Source organism: Notechis scutatus, chromosome 6, assembly GCF_049901735.1.
Source record: "Notechis scutatus isolate UNSWTSFEM ecotype Mainland chromosome 6, rNotScu1.2, whole genome shotgun sequence".
Classification (NCBI taxonomy): Eukaryota; Metazoa; Chordata; class Lepidosauria; order Squamata; family Elapidae; genus Notechis; species Notechis scutatus.
Window position 1 is genome coordinate 33,656,954 of NC_142014.1, and position 19,606 is coordinate 33,676,559.

Here is a 19,606-nt window from a genome sequence, read left to right on the forward strand (position 1 = left end):
GTGCATAGGTAGTAAAACCATTATTTCCCCTTTTTTATTAACTTGATCTCTTCCTTTAATGAAAGAATGATGGATATATTAAAAAAAGAAACAAAAGCAAAGCTGCAACGTTTAGTCTCTTGATTCAAATACTATTTTTCTTTTAAAAACTAGAACATATATGAGGAACTTCAGCATCTGAGTCCAATATGCTTGGCACTGATTTTCTAATAGAGAACAAACTCACTTGGAAATGAACCGGATAAATTTGGAGAGAATTTCTTTTAAGGGGAAAATGGACAGGGATTTTGGAGCGCTATTCAGGATTCTCAAACATTTCTAGATTTGTGGAGATGTGCTGTTTTATTGACCTATTGTTTTCTCCCTGATAATGAATTGCTGTACCAAACTATCCTACTGTAAGGGCCAGTCAAAGATAACAATAAAGATATTTAACTAGTTGTGAAGAAGAGGAGATTGGGTCTTAATAATTAAGATTGGGTCTTAATCTATTACTTAAAGATATTTCACAACTGAAAAAGTCACAGTATTTGCATTTGAGAATATTAAACATGCATCAATTTAAACATATTAAACTACATTTCTTACCTAACAAATACATGTATTTTATGACCATAGTATATACCGTATATTAGCAACCTCCATTCACTGTTAGAAATATGCATACATGATCAATAACATCATGTGATTCCCAATCTGAAATCACATATTGTAATATATGCAGTTCAAATCAAATCAAACCTTTGTTGTCAATGCACATGAGTACAATGAAATTGAATGACCCTCCCTTGGTGCAGCCCCCCCCAATACAAAATACAGCTCAATAACCCAATAAATGAAAAATAGAAATTCCTAAACCCAAATAAATAATAACTAACACACATTCCCATATACCTTTATGTATGTAACATTATATTCTATTACACTGGTATGAACATATTGCACGTTGTGCTGGCCCTGCAAGTCTATCATGTTAAACCTAATTGTGGTGTTATGTTGCATCCAGAAGTCTAACAGCCCATGGATAAAAACTATTTTTCACCTATTCGTACGGCTGGCTATGCTTCTATATCTCCTGCCCGATGGTACGAGAGTAAAGAAGTGCTGACCAGGGTATGAATCATCCTGAGGATTTTTCTCACTCTGCTGAGGCAGCGGATGTCAGGGGACAGCCCATAATTTTTTGTGCTGTGGTCATCACCCTCTGTAATATCTTTTTATCCACGGCGGTCAAGCCAGCATACCATACCGTAACACAATATGTAAGAACACATTCTATCATAGACCGGTAAAAGGAACTCATCAATTGTTGTTCCACCTGATTTTTCTGCAAGACCCTAAAGAAATGGAGTCTCTATTGAGCCTTCCTAACCACCTGGATAGTGTTATTTTTCCAGGTGAGATCTTGGCTAAGATGGACTCCCAGGAATTTGAAAGAGGAGACCGTCTATAGACTAGTTTTTGCCCACTCACTCCATTATAACACCAGGAAGTCAAAGCCACAGTGTCTATGCGCGCTGCCATCTTAGATGGGGGAAAAAAGTTCAGAGTTAGAAGAAAAAGAACATCCTACACGCACATATAGTGAAAGAGAATTATAAAACATTAAAGATAAATCTTGCTAACTTTTTCAATTAACTACCAAATTTTACAATCCTGATAAGAGTTAAAAAGGATAGTTTTTAAATAGGATAAGTTTTAAATAGCAAACGTACCACATACAAAACCTTCTAGGCTGACAGCAAAAACATCTCTTCCTTTTAATGCCTGAGGATGAGCACATGTGGCATTTACAAAAGTCTGGAATTTATTCTCTATTAGCCACTCAGGTAGCCATTTCAGCTGGCAATCGCACAAAAGGCTTGATGTGTTTATATATCTGGAAAAAAAACAGGAAACACATTAGAAACATAAGAAAAACAGATCTACATCTGAAGGAAACAATATTAAAACGAATCTTGAGGATCAGCAACAAACTGGTGCCCAACATCTTGTTCTATAATAACATATCAAGACAGTAACAAGTAACTCTCACATGAAAGTCTTCCTACCGAGGTTCCAAATAACCAGATTTGCATTCTTTAATAACATATGTTGTTGTACAGGATCTCAAATTCAAAGTGATAAAAGTGATTGAAAGCTTGTTCAGTATGAAGTCTTAAAGATATTGTTGCCTGAATTCCATTAAACACGTGCTTTTTTCATGGTTTCAGAACAAGAAGTCCATTTTCCCTTTTTGATTCGATATCGGGGTATTTTCCAGTGTGAGAACTAGACCTCACAGTTCTTTTCAGAAGTTAGCAACCTCGTGTGTCCCTCCCTCCCCCCCAATTACATTGTGTCTTAATAAATGGAAAGACTCCTCCAAATTAACCTGAATGTGGTAACTTCATGAAAACATCCATGTGATTTTTTTGGGGGAAGAGGGGGAATAATACAGATGTGGCTCACCACTGCCTCCTTCTGGGAGTTGCTCCAACTGCCTGGTTCCCATCTCTCACTTTGTGATTTTCTTTTTATTATTATTATTAAAGTTTTTTATTTTATATTTACAATAAATTCATATGTCATTTAAACAGTGTGTCAACTGGGTACATATATCTTGTGCCAACAATTATAATTAATACTTTTCTTACCAATATAACAATAATAACAATTTCTGTATATGCCATTATTACTTACACCTATTATCTTTATAACAATCTTAACTTGTTTCTCTATATATTCATCTACTCAATTTTAACTTTTTTTATTTTCCAACCATTGATAGAATAGATCCCATACCACATGATATTCAATTTCTTCTTTTTCTTGAATTGCCAATGTTAATCTATTCATCTCTGCACATTCTAATAATTTCTCAATCACCTTTCCCTCTACCGGATTTTTTTTCACTTTTCCAATTCTGAGCAAATACAATTCTAGCTGCAGTTAATACATGAATAATCAAATATACTTTTTCTTTGCTATAACATTCAGGTACCATCCCTAATAAAAAATATTTCAGGTTTCAGATCTATATATTGCTTTATCGTTTTTTCCAACCATGTGTGGATTTTTGTCCAATATCTTTTAGCTTCTATACATGTCCACCACATATGGTAATATGATCCAGGTGTCTGATGACATTTCCAGCATTTAGCTGATTTGTCTTTAAACATCATGGCCAATTTTGCTAGGGCAAAGTGCCATCTATAAAACATCTTGTACAAATTTTCTTTATATGCTGTCGATATTGTTAATTTATAATTTCTTTCCCATAATTTCTGCCATCTATCTAGTTCTATAGTATACCCAAATTTTTTTGCCCATGCTATCATCGTTTCCTTTACTTGTTTTTCTTCTAGTTTGACACGTAGTCAATCACAATAAAAAATTTTAATCAGTTTGTCTTCCGTTCCTGTTAATATTTTGTCCAATTCTGTCAACTCCTTATAAATACCTTCTGCTTTAACATCTTTTTCGTATCTTGATTGTATTTGCATATATGAATACTAATGCATATCAACCACTTGTTCATCCAATTCTTATTTAGTTTTGAGCTTACCCTTTTCATTCAATATATCCTTATATCTAATAATAGTTCCCTTTTTACAAACATCTGGATGTATAAGTGCTTCCATTGTTGATAACCAGACTGGAATTTTCAAATAATGCTGTTCTCTAGTTTTTTCTCACATTAGCAATAAAGCATTCCCGACATAATGTATTTGAAAATATCCGTGTCCCTTTCATATTACTTTTATCGGATTATGATCTGCCCAGATATTTGCTTCAATACGTATTCCTTGTATATTAGAAATTAAGTCTGTTGATGCCCACATCATATCAATCCCAGACCAAGACAGATGTTTATTTGAATAAAATGTATATTGATTATTTTTTGGGTGTATTTCTCGCCATGCATCTTGGATTGTTAATTCTTCCATCATCTTCCGTCATATTTGAGGGGCTGCCACAGAGAGGAAGGGATGAATCTATTTTCTAAAGCGCCTGTAGGCCAGACAAGGAATAATGGATGGAAATTGAACAAGGAGAGATTTAACCTGAAAATAAGGAGAAACTTTCTGACAGTGAGAACAATCAACCAATGAAACAGCTTGCCTTTGGAAATTGTGGGAGTGTTTTCACTTGTGAATTTCAAGAAGAGATTGGATTGCCATTTGTCAGAAATGGCGTAGGGACTCATACACTTGGGTGGGGGGGTTGGACTAGATGACCTACAAGGTCCCTTCCAACTCTGATTATCTGTTATCTGTTATCCTGAAGAAGGATTTTGGTAATGTTTTCCTGGTTTTTTTTGTCTTTGTGTTTTATAGTCCATTTCCATATCCACTATTGCATTGTAATCTTCTAAGATGCATATACTTTCATATTCAAATTCCATTATTTTCTTATGTAAGTTGTGGTAAAATTCTTCTTGTTTTTCATTTGGTGCATATATTGCCACTAGTAGCAATTCTGTTTGCAATTCATCGTCATTTCCATCATTAGCACCTCCCCTCATGATCTTGAAAGATTTGTTTAGTTTTTATTGTATCTTTAATATATAATGCTACTCCTCTTTTACTTTGTTGTGCTAGGGAGGTGTAGCTTCCCATTTTTAGGATAGTCCAATACTTTATTATGTTGTTTTTTAATATGCACCTCCTGTAAGCAAATTATATCCAGTTTTAGTTTCTCTAATGTATTAAAGATCCTTTTTCTTTTTATTGCCGAGTTCAGTCTGTTTATGTTAATTGACATTAACTTTATTTCTTCTTCCATGTCTTTATTTATAATAAGGTTTTGTTGCTCGTTGTTCTTATCTCTCTTGCTTCCTTTGGTCTAACTTCTCTTATCGCTCTCTCTTCTTGTTCTCTTTCCTCTCTTTGTCATCCATCTCTCTCTGTCTTGCCACTTCTTCACGATGTCTAATTTCCCTCATTTTCTCTCCCTCTTGCTCTCTAAAGTAATGGTCTTAAAATTGCTCCGCTTTCTCTATAGAATCTAACTTGTGTCTCTATTCCTGCCATGTAACCATTATTTCCTGTGGTATCAGCCATCTAAAATTAATCCCTCTTTTGATTACCGTATTTGCCGGCGTATAAGATGACTTTTTTGCCCTGAAAAAGATGCCTCCAATTGGTGGGGTCGTCTTATATGCCGGGTCGCCTTATACGCCGGCAAATAGTAATTGGGAAGCACTGCGGCTGTCGCGGCTGAGGCACTTTGCGCACCGTGGAATGATCCGTGAAGCCGAAAGAGAGCCAGCCTTCTCCCAGCTCCCAAGGAATGCAGGGCTCGCACCGCCCGAGCTCCGCTGAGGTATCCGGCTGGGGCTGTCAGGAGTTGTTACCGCTGGCGCGGCTCAAGCGCGCTCCAGTCCGTTGCCTCGGGAAGGGAAAGGCAAAACCAGGAGCCGCTGCTGCCATTGCAAAGCGCCGCCGCGGCTCTTCCTTTTGCCTTTCCCTTCCCGAGGCAACGCGGGACTGGAGCCGCGCCAGCGGTAACAACTCCTGACAGCCCCAGCCGGATACCTCAGCGGAGCCCGGGCGGCGAGCCTCGTTTCCTTGGGAGCTTGAGAAGGCTGGCTGCTCCTTTCAGCTTCACGGGATCTGCTTTCACGGTAGACAAAAGTGCCTCAAAAAAAAAAAAAAAGTGCAAAAGTGGAAGGCGTGCGGAAGAGGGGGCGAGTATATAACAAACTATATTTTGAGTGGAAATGTTGGGGGGTCGTCTTATACGCCAGGTCGTCTTATACGCCGGCATATACAGTAAACACTTTGTCACAAATTGATATTCCCTCCTTAAATCTCTGTCTTTCCTTGGTATTTGCTTCAAAACTGTTATTCCTTTCCCTTTATATTTCAATGGATTATCTCTCGCTTTCTTTAGGTTTTCTGTTCTTACAGCTTTCTTAGTGAATCTAATATGTACCTCTCTTGGTAATTTGTTCCTCAATGCATATCTGGTCTGGACTCTAAATATTTCATCTATATCAGCCATCTCTTTTTTTTTAGTCACTTCCAAGGCCCCTGCCAACAAATCTGCCATTATTTCTGCTAAATTTTCTCCCTTTTCTTCCTCGATATTTTGAAATCTTAGATAATAATCATCACAGTCCATCTCCAACCAGATAATTTTGTGATTTTCTGATGTAAATACAAGTCTAGATCTAATTTTTTTTAAAGCTTAGCATAGGTCTCATAAGTAGTGTAATCTTAGATAAACTCAGTTATTATTGGGTATTTTTAACTACTGTATTTTTTGCTCCTCCCCACCCCAAAAAAGTGGGTGGAAATGTATATGCGTCTTATGGAGTGAAAAATACGGGCCGAAGCAGCGGGGTCCTTTTACATTGCTGAACCCTGCCTCTTCTGTTTTTGTCATTGCCCATTTTCTTCCTCTAAACCGAGGTGAGTCATATGGTCAGATGCGTCTTATAGTGTGAAAAATACAGTAAGTGAAAGCTGTGTTGGAGGAAAGGCAGATACTTACAATTCTTTAAGATTCTTCATTTGTAAAAATGTGTTTCCTTGAATTGACATTATTGCATTATTACTTAGATCTCTATAGGAGAAAAAAATAATGCAGATCAACTTAGGACAAATTCTATACCAAAAAGGGGAAAAAGTATCTCATTGTACATACAACAATTGCACATACAACATTGCACATACAACAATTTAGTAATATTTCTGGATAAAAAAATAACATTGGGTAAGGGATATTTTTTGATGAATTAAAAAAAAGAGATTTCCATTTAAAAAAAACTGTACATGTATCTGAATTTTTAAGAAATACAGATAGTCCTCGACTTACAACAGTTCATTTAGTGATTGTTCAAAGTTACAATGGCACTGAAAAGGTGACTTATGGCAGTTTTTCACACTTATGACCATTGCAGTATCCCCTTGGTCATGTGATCAAAATTCAGAAGCTGGGCAACTGACTCATATTTATGAAGGTTGCAGTGTCCTGGGGTCATATGATCATCTTTTACAAGCTTCTGACAAGCAAAGTCAATGGGGAAGCTAGATTCACTTAACTGTGTTACTAACTTAACTGCTATGATTTACTTAACTGCGGCAAGAATGATCATAAAATGGGGCAAAACTCACTTAACAAATAAATTTAGCAAGATAAATTTGGGACTCAATTGTGGTTGTAAATCAAAGACTACCTGTTTGGCCTAAGGAGAGAGAGAGGAAGAAAGAAAGGAATGATTAAAAAGGAAGAGATCTTAACTTCACTTTGTGTGTCAGTTTTCATTTTCATTTTCTTTTTAAAGCCCTTTTTAATTCTTTAAAGTCTATCCTGTTGAGGATCAAAGTTAAAAGATGATTGATGTGCTTCCTAAAATGACAGCAGCTTGTTCTAATGTTTAAAAAGACCAGCATTCCTACAACTATGGTAGATAGTTTGGTAAACCAAGAAGTTCTTCCTGGAATTTCCTGGACCATATGACTATGCAATGTCATAAAGAAGTCAATACTTCAAAGAAACTACTGCTCCAGGTATATTTGGATTTCCTAAAAGCTCCAAAAAGATACAAGGATCTACTTTACTCACTTTGATAACAGAAATGAAAATAAAAACATTTTGGAAAGTAAGTGTACCCCCTGCTACTTATAATGTGAATTTTCCAATTGTGGATAAATACTAATTGGACTGCAGTGAGCTCCAACTGTTCCTAGCAAAGTTTGGCATAAAAATATTTTTAATCCCTAACCCAGAAAAGTGTTCAAATTTTCTTTGTGGACAGTGCATTGCCAGCCCTAAGCAACTTTTTCTAATATTAGAACCACTGTACATTTTAGTAACTTTATATAATGATGATTTTCAAGTACTTACAGGTGTTCAAGTGCATCCAGACCAGAAAATGCTTTCTTAGTAATAGACCTAATTCTGTTCCCTTGGAGTAGCCTGGAAATATAATATGTACATTTTAGTAACTTTATATAATGATGATTTTCAAGTACTTACAGGTGTTCAAGTGCATCCAGACCAGAAAATGCTTTCTTAGTAATAGACCTAATTCTGTTCCCTTGGAGTAGCCTGGAAATATAATATGTAACAGATGCAATAAAATAAGAAGTATATCTGGAAATTTTGATAACACCTTTGGAGCCATATTTTATCATGTTGCAATTTTTTGCCTTTTAAGCTTCTTCCTGCTACAGTGATTACATTTCCTAAATAGGTGCTTTTATTTTGGTTCAATAACTAGAGAGATGAAGGCATTTTAAAAATGGGCTTTTGTGGAACAGTAATAATAATAACCATCATTGTCACAAGAATAACAATATTAACAATGATGATAATTATAATTTGCAGGAATGTGTGTCCTTTATAAAGCTTCGTATCCAGGACCACAGAAGAAATATTCATCATTACTCAAACAGAAAGAAGAAAGTTATACTTACAGCCATCTAAGTTTGTCAAGTCCAGAGAAAGCACCATTCATATCTTCAATTGTCCATGAGATTTCATTATTTTTAAGGTCTCTGTAATGAGGGGAGAAAAGTATTTTAAATCAGTCCCAAAATATAAAAAAGGTGTACATGTTTGAAATCACAACTTGTATAACTCTTAAGTTTATAATCTTTTATGTGTGTTTGTGTGCTTCTGAGTCAATATTGACTCCTGGCAATGACCTAGAGAGGTTACTGCAGTTTTCTTGGCAAAGAAGTAATTTCCATTATCTTCTTTCTAGATCTGACAGAGAGTGACTGGCCCAAAATCACCCAGCTGACTTTGTGAATGTCTTCTGGTTTCTAGCCTCACACCTTAACTACTACACTAAGTGATTCTGTATCTGCAGTTTAGATCATGTTAATACTTATTCTACTGAGAAAAAAAGACTCAATATACTATTCAGTTCACTAAGCATTGATCACACTTTTTCAATGGTAGTCCCATCTGCAAGCCATAAAGTAAAATGTGATTTTATGGTATCCTACTGCTTTTAATGCTTTTACCAAACATACAGGGCTTTTATGCATCATAAAAATATTTTGGCTTCCCCATTAGAAGAGCTGCTATGCCAGTAGCAAGTGAAGGGAGTTAACAAGGCAAGCAGGCTACTAACTGTAACAGAGACTTAACAGTTGGATTAATGTACGTGAATGGTACCAAAGATCAGTAACTTCTTACACTTCAAACAAGTTATTATAGATAACACAAAGAGAATTCAAGAGGTTAAGATCATTGTCTGATTTGTATGTCATAATATGAGTTGGAATACAGCTATCTCCATCAATGGCACATATGACATGTAAACATCAGTGCATGTGGGCAACAATAGCAAATACATGGGTGAGTGCTTCTATAATAACAGCAACAATATGTGATGTTTCTTGTGGTTGCCACTCTTTTCCATTATGCCATTATGCAGATTACAACACCACAATTGAAAGCTTTTCAATGGTAAACCCACAGCTAAAAGTTGGCAACAATGCTCCTGTGAGTATCATAGGATATATGACTCCAAATATGTAATGTCTGAAAAATCCAAAATTACTGTGAGAAGTTTTATATCCAAATATATTTTATTCTTTATACTGTTTCCATCTTCCCTTAAACTATTAACATAATCCACAATGGTCTGAGAATCAGTGTCTCCAAGTTAATCAAATTAGCAAACTTCCTCAAACTCTGAAATACGTTACCCAGACCTAATAATGTACATATCAAGTCTGCAAACACAAATAGAGTTAAATTGTCTCCTAGAAGAACTATATGTTCACAGGAATACACCCCACACCCACACCCTCACACTACGTAGATACTTCTACACCCTGGACAAGCTCCCCTTATAAAAGCTTGGCTCTGTACCCCATTTCTCTGTAGCCTGTCCCTAAAAGCAAACTGTTTTATTTTTAGAAATAAATATTTCTTCTTTCCTCACAACTGTCTGGATCTCATTTTTATTTATTCTTGTGCAGCCTGGCTCGAATTGGAACCCCAAGTTATTCTTCTGACATTAAATATTTTTATGCACATGAAATTCTATCTCCAAATCTTTCAATATTTTGTGTTCCTTCCCAAAATCATGCTGTTGGAGTTTCACACACCCCTCCCCCCATGATGGCACTGTATGGCATGTTTTGTATTGTAATTCCTTATTTCTATAACAATCTGTCTAGGTTTTTAATGACATAATTTAAAATGGAAATTCATGAAAGAGTAAGCAATATGGGTTTTTTTTTTTTTAGTTTTGGTGCTTTTAAATTAAAAGTCCTTGGTTCTTTGTCAATCTGTATTAAGAAACTTGCACCTATTACTAAATTTTCTGTAGTATTCCAGTGTTTCTAAACCGTGGCAACTTTAAGATGTATGGACTTCAACTACCAAAATTCAAATGCTGGCTAGGGTATTCTGGGAGTTGAAGTCTACACAATAGTTGAAAAACACTGGAGTAGTCTTTAGTTCTAATATTTTTTTATATATAATGCAGAATTGTGAGTCACTCAGAGTCATTTGCTGAGATGGGTGGCTATAGAAATCAAATAGATTAGATAGATAGATAGATGACAGATATATTAGATAGATAGATAGATAGATAGATAGATAGATAGATAGATAGATAGATAGATGCCAAGAGTCACTTTGTTGAAATGAGCGGCTATAGAAATTGAATAATAAACAAACAACACTCAGCTGTGGGGGGGGGATCTTTAAACAAGTTTTTTTGACACTTACAGAATTTGTAAACTGGATAGTCCCTGGAACGCGCAATCTGCAATGTCGCTGACTTTGTTGTTCCCAATATCCAGCCTTACCAGTAGGCTTAAACCAACAAAGCTTGAATCTTCTAGTTTTGCTAAATTATTATACTTTAAATCACTGCAAATTTAAAAAAAATGGGGGCAATGTTGTTTTAAATCAGCATAAGCAAAACATTCAAGCTAAGAATGCAACTTCTCAATTAGTTTCAGAATAATTCATTTTTAATTCAAGTTTGTGGCTTATTTTCCATGACATGTAATATTATTGCAGAACTAGTTTCTATTATTTGAAATTACAGAAACAACGTCCAAGTGTTACTGGTACAAAGAAACACAATTGACTTCAGGTTCTTGCAAGGAAGCATCAATGAATTCAGCACATGCACATAAAAGCAAATGTACTGCTTTCATGTAAAGTTGTTCTTTCAGACATACTTTGACCTGCATCCTACTTTTAAAATAGAGGAGAGCTAAAGACACACACACAAACTCACACACACACACACACACACAAACTCACTACTCACAGCTCACTGAGTTTTTGGCAAAACTCCCAGGCATCAGGTCTGATCCTGCTGATTGCATTTTGGCTAAGATGAAGCTGCTGTAACATCAACAAGCCATAAAGCCAGCCTTTGGAAATCTCTGTTAGGTTGTTATGATCCAGCTGCCTAAGAATACAAAATGAAAACCCAATTTATAGCTTCAAGCTTTAACCATTTAAAATATGTCAAGAATCTTTCTCATAAAAACAAGCTAAAAAAATATCATTTTGTACATAAATATTTTGTGAACAAATTAGTCCTCAAACACAATTAATTCTAATACTCAGAATGGTTCTTTCTTGAAGACTGTGAAAATATGCACTTACAGAATTTCCATGTTACTTAATCCCCAAAAAGCTCCATCCATGAGCCAAACAAGCCCATTTTTCTGTATTTTTAATGATTTCAAAGAAGGCAGTCCTTGAAAAGTAAGTCCGTCTATTTTTTTAATTCTGTTACGGCTCATCTCTCTGAAGGGAAAAAAATATTCCATGTTATTGTAGGTAAATTCAAGTTTCTAAGCACTGTGTGTGTGGTCCTATGTCTTTATATGTTTAACAGAAATACAAAACATTCTTTTTAAACCAGACTTCGCTTTTAACAAAAAAATACTGAACTCTTAAGGCACAACAGTGCCAATAATTTTGAATGTCTTTCAAGCCTATTTTACTTTTTTTTAAAAAAAACTTGAAAATTATGTTGCCAGGAATTCAGGGGGTTAAGTTAACAATTTTAGGAAATTATTTGCTATCTATGGGTGTGTGTGAGTCTGCGTGTGTTTGGTGCTACTTCTGATGTTCTCTTATGGAACATTTAAAATGTTGGTTAGATTTGCTGTAGGTAACATCTTTTTCGGCACCTTAATTTTTTAAACTATGTTCTATATCTGTCACTTCTATAATTGTTATTCTTTTTACCCATGCGAACTCTGGAGCAGTTTTTCCTTCATCCCCATCTCAAATCTTCTGTAATTTAAAATGTTACTAATGAATTATTACAAGCAATAAAAAAGAGTAATTCAGTAAGTGCATGCTAGCTTTCTGTGATGCAGCCTCTTTTTAAGCTTTTGCAGTGACTCTTATGAAACCCCTCAAATACCAAACTATTAGCATTCAGATTCTTGATATTTGTATTTATTTATTTCTATCCAGCCTTTATTATTTTTATAAATAACTCAAGGAGGCAAACATATCCAACACATCTTCCTCTTCCTATTTTGCCCACAAAAACAGCCTTATGAGGTGGGTTGGGCTGAGAGAGTGTGACTAGCTCAAGGTCACCCAGCTGGCTTTTATGGCTAAGTAAAAAATTGTAGATGTTTCACGTCCGAGATTTTACAAATTCCTTTTCCATGTTCAATATACATAATCATACTTTGCTGTTGTTGATCATATCAATTTACTTGAAGCCTAGTTGCTTGATTACCTTTGTTTTCCTCTTCCAAATATGAAATGACTATGCTGCATTATCTTAGAAGCTTCTGGAAAATGAATGTACATCATGGAGTACAAAATAGATGCCTTCCAGAATTTTCTGGATCTAGTTCAAAAGACGTATGAGCTGATTAATATCATTGCCTCGAAATCCAGGATTACCAATCTCTTTCTGGAATCCCAGAAAGGGATAATGCGGGATTGGAACTCATGATCTTCTGCTTTCTAGCTGGTACCTTAGGGATCAGAAACTTTTTTAAGCTGTAGGAACTTAAGTTTTTATGAGAATGTTTTATGAAAATGTTTGTGTTAAATTATTTTTTTATATTGATATGTGATCTTCTGGTTCAGTAACTGCTCATTATTCTATTATGGTTATTTCATCATACTAATTTTATGCAGCTTAGAATTTTTCACTGAATTGGCATCGATCCTCAAAATTGTTGTATTTATTTGCGTCCCTAAAATCTGACACTTCTCTACTAATTTTCTCACGTTGCAGTTTACACATTCAGCATTTTAATCAGTTTCTCACTTTACTTTTCTTAACAAAAGTAATTAGTCATCAAGGAGGTTACTTTGGGAGTCTGGGAGTAGAATAGCGAATGATGAAGGTTCGGCCATGTGGGGAAAACAAGTAACTTCTTTATTTGGTACAGTCAGCCTTTTACAATGTACCCTGTCAATATTTTTAGTGATTTACTAACAATGAGAAAATAATCTAAAGAAAATGTCTTATCTTCCTTCCATACTATAAACCACAACAGCATTACAAGTATCTTATTTCAGGCAATGCAAACAAAATAAATTAATATAAACATTCAGAATGTGGGGCCAGAATTGTGTTTTTGTTGCATCTAAATCTTTTCTGAATTTATGTGATTGCTTTAGGGCTAATGTTCAACTATTGAAGGAAGCCTACAAAAATCAATGAAAGGAACAAGGCATTTGGAGGATGTACTCACAGATGTTGGAGATGGGGAAGTTTAAACATTTTCTGTGTAATGGTTGAAATGCGGTTCTTGTTCAACTTCAAGACTTGAAGTGTGTTAGCCAAGTTGTCAAAAATGCCTGGATCCAGTGAAACTATCCGATTGTTGCTAATGTGGCTGGGAAAGAAGGGCAGAATAACATATCTGGAAATGTTGAAATTATGTACTCAAATCCTAATAATCTGCTCTTTACTCATCTTAATCTTCATTTTAAAAGTCCTTGTCTTATCAGATAACAGATAATCAGAGTGGGAAAGGACCTTGTAGATCATCTAGTCCAACCCCCCCAAGTGGGAGACCCTACAACATTTCTGACAAATGGCAATCCAATCTCTTCTTAAAATTCACAAGTGAAAACGCTCCCACAATTTCCAAGGGCAAGCTGTTCCATTGGTTGATTGTTCTCACTGTCAGAAAATTTCTCCTTATTTCCAGGTTAAATCTCTTCTTGTTCAGTTTCCATCCATTATTCCTTGTCTGGCCTACAGGTGCTTTAAAAATAGCTTGACCCCCTCCTCTCTGTGGCAGCCCCTCAAATATTGGAAGACTGCTCATGTCTCCCCTGGTCCTTCACTTCACTAGACTAGCCATGCCCAGTTCCTGTAACTGTTCTTCATATGTTTTAGCCTCCAGTCCCCTAATCATCCTGGTTGCTCTTCTCTGTACTTTTTCTGGTGTCTCAACATCTTTTTTATGGTGTGGTGACCAAAACTGGATGCAGTACTCTAGGTGTGGCCATACTAAGGCTTTATAGAGTGGTATTAGTACCTCCCTTGATCTTGATTGTATCTCTCTGTTAATACAATTTAGGATTGCATTAGCTTTTTGGCTGCTGCTGCACATGGCTGGCTCATATTTAGCTGGTTGTCCACTAAGACTGCAAGAGACCTCTTACAGTTACTGCTATGGAACCTGGTTTCATCCAATCTATATGTGTACTTTTGGTGTGTTTTTTTTGCCTAAGTGTAGGACTTTGCTTTTCTCTATGTTGAATTTCATTTTGTTAGATACAGCCCAGTGTTCAAGTCTGTCAAGATCCATCTGGATTTTGAGCCTATCTTCTTGGGTGTTAGCTATTCCTGCCAGCTTGGTATCATCCACAAATTTGGTAAGTTCCCCTTCTATTTCCCCAGGTAAGTCATTTATGAAGATATTGAAGAGTACTGCGCCAAAGACAGAATCTTATGGCACCCTACTGCTTACTTCTCTCCATGTAGACTTAGACTCATTAAGGACTACTCATTGAGTACAATTTGTAAGCCAGTTGCGAGTCCATCTGGTGGTGGTGTTATCTTTTTCACTTTTTTTCTAGCTTACCAAGACGTAGGCTGTGGTCTACCTTGTCGAATGCCTTGCTGAAATCTAAATATATTCAGTCCACAGTATTTCACAGGTCTACTAATTTAGTCACTATGTTGAAGAATGAAATAAGATTGGTTTGCATGATCTGTTTTTAACAAACCCATGCTGACTGCTAGTTATTACTTTACTTGTTTCTAGATGTTGGCAGATCTGTTTTTTATTATCTTTTCCAGTATCTTCCCGGGTATTGATGTTAGGCTGATTGGTCTATAGTTTCCTGGGTCTGATTTTTTTTCCCTTTTTTGAAGATGGGAACCACATCAGTACTTTCCCAGTCCTATGATAATTACCCAGTGCTCCAGGATTTTTGAAAGATATGGTGCAGTGCTTCTGAGACAACCTATGTCATCTTCTTTATCAGTGAATAACTGTCACTTTGAACAGTTCTTAAAAGTCAGAGAATCCCCCACATTGATTCCAAAGAAATATAATTTACAATTTACATTAATCCTGAAATGACAGTGATTTAAAAATATTAAACCAAATTTTAAATACTTTCAAAATATTAAACTGAAAAATGTGATTCTTTTTCAAAATAGCCTCAAATACTTATTTTTTATTAAATATATTAAATATTAAATACTTTTTTAAAAAAAAAAAGTATAGTAATTATGATGAAAAGGATTATGAATGAATCAGTTGGCTCAATCAACAGTCCAGTAAATTTTCGTTTGATTAAAGTGATGGTTCTCTCTTGAGATTCCAACTGCTGTCCTATACAACTTTTAATGGACATTCCTGACTCTAAATTGTAGGCATTATGTTCACCACTACTTAATGAAGCTATGAGAACAGACTTCTATGCAAATATAACATCCACTGTGCATAGAGTAAGGATAACATCAACAAAAAGCAAAATCTGCACAAGGCACTATTTTTCCCAAATTATTTTAATAATAGTCATGTGAACATGTGTTATTATTTTGAATTTTATATTCAATCAACTCTAACCAGGAAGTGGATAGCATAATAGACCATTAATAAGTTCCAAAGTACGCTGGTCTGTGTGGGCATTTTTAACCTATTTTCTTTAAGGTCAGATGTTAGGAGTAAAAAGGGAAGGGAAGGGAAGGGAAGGGAAGGGAAGGGAAGGAAAGGAAAAGGAAAGGAAAGGAAAGGAAAGGAAAGGAAAGGAAAGGAAAGGAAAGGAAAGGAAAAGGAAAAGAAAGGAAAAGCCCAGTGGAGAATCCATACCCACAGACCTTTTTGTGAATCACTATAAATCTCTTCGGATACCAGAGTTCCCTGATTACATTAAAGTTTTTTCAAAGAAAATTTTGGATGAAATGAAAGCTTGAACTTAACTTACAGGTTTTTGAGCACCAGTGGAGGAAATGACCCCATCTCAAGCACAGAAATATTGTTGTTACTGAGATCTAAAGTTTCGAGGGATTGAAATAGTTTCAGTTCTTCAGGCAGAATGTTCATGATCTTGTTATTTATCCTGAATTAAAAATTAGCAATCACATTAAAAACAACTTCTGGACCACTGACAAGCTTTATATTTCCCAATAGTTTAGTTAAATCATATACACAGTCATACATTGTATCAACATCATATATTGTTTAGAAAATAATTAAAATTACTAAGTACCAAATAAAAATTAAAAAGTTTTGAAATGGAAGAAGGGAAAGGGAAGAATGCAAGCAAAAGAAGTATCAGAAAATAATTTTGAACTCTAATCCAGAGTTCACTAAAAATAGACTTATAAGTAATAAAATCCAGACATTTTATAAGCAGCAAGTGCTGCACATGAACAGAAAAGAGAATCTACTGGTTCCCAGCCACAATATACTAACACAATACAATTAAACAAAAATTAAAGAAAGTGAGAGGGGGAAAAAAACATTTTCTTCCAATAAAAATGAGGAGAAAAGGAAAAGAAGTAAAAGAATAAAAAATACTTCCCTAGGAAAGTATCACGATAATCAAAGAATTAAGACCTCTGTTTTTGAATAAGCTACCCAAATAGGAAGTCAAAAATTTAAAAGCTTACAAAAACACCCGAGAAAAGAGGCAGAATAATATGAAATAGTACAAGAAAGATCAAATCAAATTAAAACTCAAAATAGAACAAATGACTAACAAAAGGGCTATCAGGAAATAGGAGGGATGACTAGAAGATGAATGTAAAGAACAGGGTGATATGTAAGGAGGAAACCTAAGAAAGAAAATTTATCAAATAGACAAAAGGATATTATTTATCTCATAAAGAACAATACATAGTTGTTTAACTAGAATACATAGTTGAATTAAATTCAGTTGATATATTATCATATCATATACATATATATTATAAACATGAAATGAATTTGTGAGACAATCATTAAGAGTATCACCATAATTGCAATGAGAAACAGTCAACAGAAGAAAACAGGCTTTTGATTATACCATTTACATGACATACAAATATTGGAATTGTGTCTTTCTGCTACAGTCGTGATGGCGCACCTCTGTGAGCACATGAGCAGTTACCCCAGCTCAGCTCTGCTGCGCATATGCACATGCCTCCCGCCTGCCAGCTGGCCTTCAGGTCTCTGCTGAGCATATATGGGGGGCATGCAGGGGTGGGGTGCATGCAGAGGGTCGCACGTGCATGCGTGGGGGGGTGCATTGCATTTTGGGGATGCGCATGCACATGCACGGTTTGGGCATTTGGTGCCGAAAAGGTTAGCCATCACTGTGCTACAGTGTTTGCAGATATCCTAGTCTAAATTAAATTCAATTATTTGGGGAAAACAAATGAGTCAGAATTTCCTGAGGATTATTCCAGCAAAGGAAATTATCTTCTCCATTTTTGAACTTTCAATTAGATATCTGATTAACTGTTATTGAAGTACCCTACCTTTCTTCAGATAAAATTCTGTTAAAAACTAACGCTGTATCATTCTCCTCTGCTTATAACCCTATAAAGTGACTTCCGCCCTTCAAGGAAAACTACAGAAAACTGTGGAGAGCAGAGTATACAAGCAATGAAGGTGCAGTACCACATCATTACAGAGAGGTTTTTAATGTCTCTATCACAACTGCATCTTTTCTTCCTTGTACATTATGTCAAGACATTTGATTCTAATTACAGAATGATTATAGTTTTCAGGTCCAAAATTAAGAAATACTGTCTTTATTGTTATAAAGATAAATCCAGATTTTAGAAGACTCTAAAATTGCTTGAGTGAGTTTTCTCCTATGTTAATCCTTGACAAGCTTTGTATCAGATAACTACGAGTGTAACAGTAAACAGAATAAATTTAGAATACATGAAAGGGGGTGGAAAGAATTAAGCTTTTATGCTTTCCACACCAAGATGGCATTCTGAGGGGGAAAAAAATCAAACGATACGACTTGGATGAAGGTGAAAACACCCACGCCGCTATTGCCGATGTAGAAAAAGGCAATGCGGAATCACAATGGCAGGGGGTAGAACAAGCAGTTGAGGGGGGGCTCGGAGCGATGCCGAAGCCGCCTGCCGCTTCGGGGCATGAAACGGTGCTGCCCAAAAATGCAAACGATCTCCGACGGCCAGATGGAGAGAGCTAACGTCGGGAGGTTGTAATGTGATTTGGAGGCTAAAAGAACAAAAAGCACTGCCTCTCCTCAACGAGGCTGAGCCAAAACTGGGGAACGCTGGGGAGAGTCCCGTGGAAGAGGAGCGTTCCACAAATTAAGCCCAGCCTAGACATGCAGAGACTGAAGCACCTCCCACTACTGGATGCTCTGAACAGCTCATGGGAGAATTATTAATGCAGCAAGAAGTTACAAAAAGAGGGAAGAAAAATAAAAATTGTAATAATGTATTTGAGTCACAAACTATGCAAACTCAGTCTCAAAATGGTGATTTTAGCAGACCAAAGACATTAGGTAGTAATAAGAATTGTTGAAATCAGATTATTTTTTGCATTCTGAATACCATCAATCCCCAACATTTTTTGTTTTATTTTCAATTGCCCTATCCCTATTAAAACAGTTGTGAATATGGCATTACTTAAATAATTTTCTTTTAATTTGAACTATTTGAGTGGTTAATTTAGACTAACCTCCAAAAGGGAAGAGAAGTTTCAGATGTTTTAGAATAGAATGAGCTGCAAGGGTTCTTGGAGATCTTCTAGTCCAATTCCCTGCTCAAGCAGGAGACCCTATACCATTTCAGATAACTGTCTTCTTAAAAACAACCAGTGATGGAGCACCCACAATTTCTGGAGGCAAGCTGTTTCACTGGTTAATTGTCCTCACTGTTAGGAAGCTTCTCCTTAATTCCAAGTTGCTTCTCTCTTTGATTAGTTTCCAAACATTATTTCTTCTCCTGGCCTCTGGTGCTTTGGAGAATAATTTGACCCCCTCTTCTTTGTGGCAGCTTCTCAAATACTGGAATACTGCTATCATGTCACCGTAATTCTTTTCTTTAGACTAGCCAAACCCAAATCCTGCAGCCCTTCTTCATACGTTTTAGTCTCCAGGCCTTTGATCATCTTAACTGCTCTTCTCGGAACTTTGTCCAAAGTCTCAACATTTTTTATAGTATGACCAATATTGATTGCAGTATTCCAGATGTGGTCTTACTAGG

The 19,606-nt window shown here is 35.8% G+C and overlaps 1 protein-coding gene across 3 annotated transcripts in view; it reads right to left on the reverse strand.

Annotated features, from left to right (window-relative positions):
* LRIG3 (leucine rich repeats and immunoglobulin like domains 3) overlaps positions 1 to 19,606 on the reverse strand; it is a 50,487-nt gene that overhangs the window by 10,328 nt on the left and 20,553 nt on the right. For 2 of the 3 annotated variants that reach the window (XM_087967935.1, XM_087967937.1), the window contains exons 4-12: positions 16,354 to 16,488; positions 13,656 to 13,799; positions 11,584 to 11,727; positions 11,240 to 11,383; positions 10,687 to 10,830; positions 8,409 to 8,489; positions 7,969 to 8,040; positions 6,481 to 6,552; positions 1,716 to 1,879 (exon numbers count right to left, since the gene is read on the reverse strand). In XM_087967935.1, the coding sequence (XP_087824061.1) occupies positions 1,716 to 1,879; positions 6,481 to 6,552; positions 7,969 to 8,040; positions 8,409 to 8,489; positions 10,687 to 10,830; positions 11,240 to 11,383; positions 11,584 to 11,727; positions 13,656 to 13,799; positions 16,354 to 16,488 (1,100 nt within the window). Of the gene's footprint in view, positions 1 to 1,715; positions 1,880 to 6,480; positions 6,553 to 7,836; positions 7,909 to 7,968; positions 8,041 to 8,408; positions 8,490 to 10,686; positions 10,831 to 11,239; positions 11,384 to 11,583; positions 11,728 to 13,655; positions 13,800 to 16,353; positions 16,489 to 19,606 lie in introns of all 3 variants that reach the window. The other variant, XM_087967936.1, reaches the window with a different exon arrangement.